The sequence below is a fragment of the Pinus tabuliformis genome, chromosome X (assembly GCF_031772625.1).
Source record: "Pinus tabuliformis cultivar Carrire ecotype Pingquan chromosome X, CPIR1, whole genome shotgun sequence".
Lineage (NCBI taxonomy): Eukaryota > Viridiplantae > Streptophyta > Pinopsida > Pinales > Pinaceae > Pinus > Pinus tabuliformis.
The window spans coordinates 1,272,744,246-1,272,748,389 of record NC_142308.1 but is presented as its reverse complement, the minus strand read 5'-3'; the positions used below and the strand labels follow the sequence as shown (position 1 = coordinate 1,272,748,389).

Below are 4,144 nucleotides of genomic sequence, written 5' to 3'. Positions count from 1 at the left end.
TATTTTATTTTTATTTTTCCATAGGAACTAAAAGCTTATGTCTGTATCACAAATTTTATTTCATATTTATCTTTCTTTTAACATCAGCCATCTATCTTCTCACATTTATTTTCCATTCTGATCTGCCACAAATTTACAACAAAATCTGTCAACATTCCACATTTAATTTTATTTAATTTTATTTTCTTGCCTCAAAATTGATCCATTCTGATCTGCCACAAATTTACAACAAAATCTGTCAACATTCCAAATTTTATTTTCTGATCTGCCACAAATGTACAACAAAACCTGTCAACATTCCAAATTTTATTTCATTTTATTTTCTTGCCTCAAATTTTATCAGTATGCAGTGAGATCGTGAAGCATGAAACAGTTTCATGCTCAAAACATGTCCTTCGGGACCTCTATTAGAACTTAAAATATCAAACCCATACAGTGATCCCAGACCCAGGGATTTCAATATATTAAACGACAGAAAATCAGGAAAATCACAATAACCTAGGGGCGACTTAACAGAGAAATTTTTAAAAAGATTACTCTTTAGGCAAATCAGGCAAGGGATGAGACACAGAGTGCCGGAAATCCTCGTCGATCAGCCGGTATGAACACGTACTCCAATGACGATAGTGATCAGCGCAAAGAGACCGCAGAATATAAGGGCGTGCATCAGAATCGATTTGCCGCTAGTCTCGAAGTTGCTGAATTCTACGATCCGACAGTCGCCGGGAAACTGAAACAAGAGCCCCGGCGACAGCAAGACGAACAAAACCACCCCGACAGCGACCGTTCCCCAGTCCGCCATTGTTGTCTTCCACTGGAAAAAAACACCGACGCGCAGAGATAGAATCCTTTCAAGCACAGATGTGAGCTACTTATGAATATCGAACGCAGGGAAGTGGCAAACGAGGGAGACAAAATAGGAATATGGATGGTTGCCCCAAGATTGTGTGTTCGAAACTCTTGGAAGATGCCCTGTATTTAAGAATGGGATGCACTTGATTTAGGAAAATTCTTAGAACGCTTCGAAAATAGACATATTGAGTCTATAAAATTTGGAATTTTTGTTCTGAAGATTCAACCAAGAAACTTCCAAGAGTTGGAAAGCTGGGATGGAAAAAAAAACGAAAGATAACTAGAAATTTCTTCAAGTGGCTGGTCTGTAAAATCGCTGAAATTTCGTTGATATTGCAGTCTCTACTTCGCATGTTTTGAAGTGAAGGGATTGAACGTCTAGCCTACGAATTCTACTGTAATTGAATTGAGTGCTCAGGTCTTAGACATTTGACCGGTCTAGAACGCTGCCCCTGCATCAGTGGCTACAACAGATAGACTACGGCCTTTCAATCTGATTGATTTCCTGCCAAGTTGCAAAAGCAGTCAAACATCATCAAGAAGGGGATCATGATGTCCCTGTTTTCGATGCAGTGTCTTTGCTGCTGTTGAATTTTGGTGGAAATGTCAGAGAGTAAGTCTAGGGGGTCCGAAAGTTTAGGGGGTCCGAAATTTGCTGCTGTTGAATTTTGGTGGAAATGTGAGAGGGTAAGTTTAGGGGTCTGAAATGACAGGATGGAATGAAAAGCGGGATATCTTGGTTTTTGGTGGGAATGACGGAAAGTAAGTTTGGGATTTTTGCGGAAATGTCGGATAGCCGATGAAATCGCACAGTTCCCTGTTCACTCCGTCTTGACCATGGCGAAGACGCAGACCCCGCGTCGTCACCGTCTCTGTTTCCGTTTATAAGCACCGTGGAAATCATATTGTTGACGCTGCAAGAATTTTCCTCTGCATTTTCACCTCCTATTGATTGTCCCCTCCCCGGTTTCTCTATCAAAGCATATCTCTCTATGTTAAAAAGTTTCGAGAATCCACATAACATTACATTTCTCTTTTCTTTTTATTTTTTATTTTTTTTCATTTTAAATATCATGTGGGGTAGATCAATAGATTTATACAGGTTTAGTATTTACTACGTCACAGGTTCAAATTTTATGGGGAGGGAATGAGTATGAAATACAGAAAATTAAATTATTTTAATGGACATCTAAGGTTACCACAATCTTAATGATAGCATCCAACGACCTCATTTGTGGGAGATCCATTAAAGAAATTTTGAAGTCTAAAATGAGTCTCCTCATAAAATAATAGTAGCATCCTAACATCCCATTGGTGAGGAGATCTATTAAAGAAATTTTGAAGTCTAAAATGAGTCTCCTCCCAAATATTATAAAATAATAGTAGCATCCCAACATCCCATTGGTAGGCAGATCCATTAAAGAAATTATAAAATAATAGTAGCATCCAAGCATCCTATTGGTGGGCAGATCCATTAAAGAAATTTTGAGCAGGAATATTATAAAATAATAGTGGGAATAATAAAATAGCATCAAGTTTTGGAGGGAAAAAAGGAAAAAAAAAAGAGATTGCAACATTTTCATGTATTTCACATCTTTCTTGTACTAGCCATTCCATGGATACCAAAATAAATTTTTCATCCAACTAATCTGGCTTGAAATTTGAGTAAAATGGTCAGAATTGAAAAAATAGTTTTTTATTTTTTATCTTTTTGCCTCATCAAATCATCATATTATTGAATACTTTTGATGTACATTTTTTTGACCCATTTTTACTTCAAAATTTCTCTATGGTTCTTCCATCCAACATTGGTGCTGGCCCAGCCTAAGTGTAATTTGAAAAAAAAAATCTCATTGGTGGGCATATTGACTAGTTCGGAAAAAAGAAAAAGAAATCACAAAATCCCGGTGATAGCTAGGCGAGTAGTTCGCAAAAAAGAAAAAAATTCACAAAATCCTAGTGATAGGATCCACTAGTGGGCAGATCATTCTTCTATCCAATATTGGGGCTGAAAAAAAATGCAGCAATCATGGTCATAGCATCATATTGGTAAGTAGATCGTTCTTCCATCCAACATTGGAGCTGGCCCCAACACAATCCTGGTAATAGCATCCCACTTGTGGGCAGATCATTCTTCCATCCAAAGTTGTGGCTGGCCTTGGCCTAGGCTAAAATAAATACACAATCTTAACAATAACATCATATTGGTGGACAGATTGTTCTCCCATACAACATTGGAGCTGGCCCCAATTTAAACTTAGTCTAATTTGATAAAAATAATAATAATAATAATTATGACCCTCAACTTCAAATAATTTTTCTATCCAATTTTTCCATCAGGCTGGCCCTGGCCTAAAAATACCCTATTTCTATGGAAAAAAAAAAATACCCTATTTCTATGGAAAAAAAAAACAGATCTCTGTTTCGTTGTTTCTATCCTGTTTCTCCCTGTCACTTCCACTTTTTCTTTTCCTCTTTTCAGCGATTTCCCGATGGTTGATCAAAAAAACCCTATTTCGAGGGGAAAGAAATACAGCATCTCTGTTTCGTTGTTTCTATTTGTTTCTCCCTTTCACTTCCACCTTTTCTTTTCCTCTTTTCAGTGATTTCCCGATGATTGATCTACATCATTTGATGGCCGATTGGAGTCGCGCAGTCCCCTTTACAAGTGGACTGCCGTTAGTGTGCGTCAGAGTTGTCGCTCTCAACCTTAATGATCATTTTCTTGGTGGATCTATCAATATCCTAAAAAGTTCGATCAATATGCTGAATTATACAATTTTCTTTGAAACCCTGTGACTTTTAATTATTGAAAGAGCTGAATGATCACATACCTTTCAAATTGAAATTAAGTTCCCATCGATGACCATTGATTGAACAGTAACAGAGTATATGGCCATTGAATGAGCATTGAAAGAGTATAAAATTAGCTGCTTCAGCCGTTGAAGCTTCGCAATTTAAGCTTTCAATTATTTAGAAAAGTTTGATTTTATATTTTACTTAGAATTTCATATTCTGAAACTTTGATATTTTGTATAAATAGGAATTGAAAAAAGAACAATTTATTCTTGCTGTATTTACATTCTGGTATATATAGTCCTGCAATCTGTTTTCCATTGACTGTAATACAGATATATTTTCCTTGTCTTGCTGCACATACCCTGCGTTTTTTCCCGTCTATTACTATTTCCAAAGTTATTTTCCATTCTGATCTGCTGCACAAGTTAGCAGATAAAAAAAAGTATGCAATGGAATAGTCCAGAGTGAAACAGTTTCCTCCCACGCACTGTAC

The 4,144-nt window shown here is 36.8% G+C and overlaps 1 protein-coding gene across 1 annotated transcript; it reads right to left on the bottom strand.

Moving 5' to 3' along the window:
* Nucleotides 1–331: 331 nt before the first annotated feature.
* Nucleotides 332–1,603, bottom strand: LOC149144630 (uncharacterized). The gene has a single exon (XM_089449407.1). The coding sequence runs from the start codon at nt 800–802 to the stop codon at nt 593–595; it is 210 nt and encodes a 69-aa protein (XP_089305533.1). The 5' UTR covers nt 803–1,603; the 3' UTR covers nt 332–592.
* Between the last annotated feature and the right edge of the window lie 2,541 nt (nt 1,604–4,144).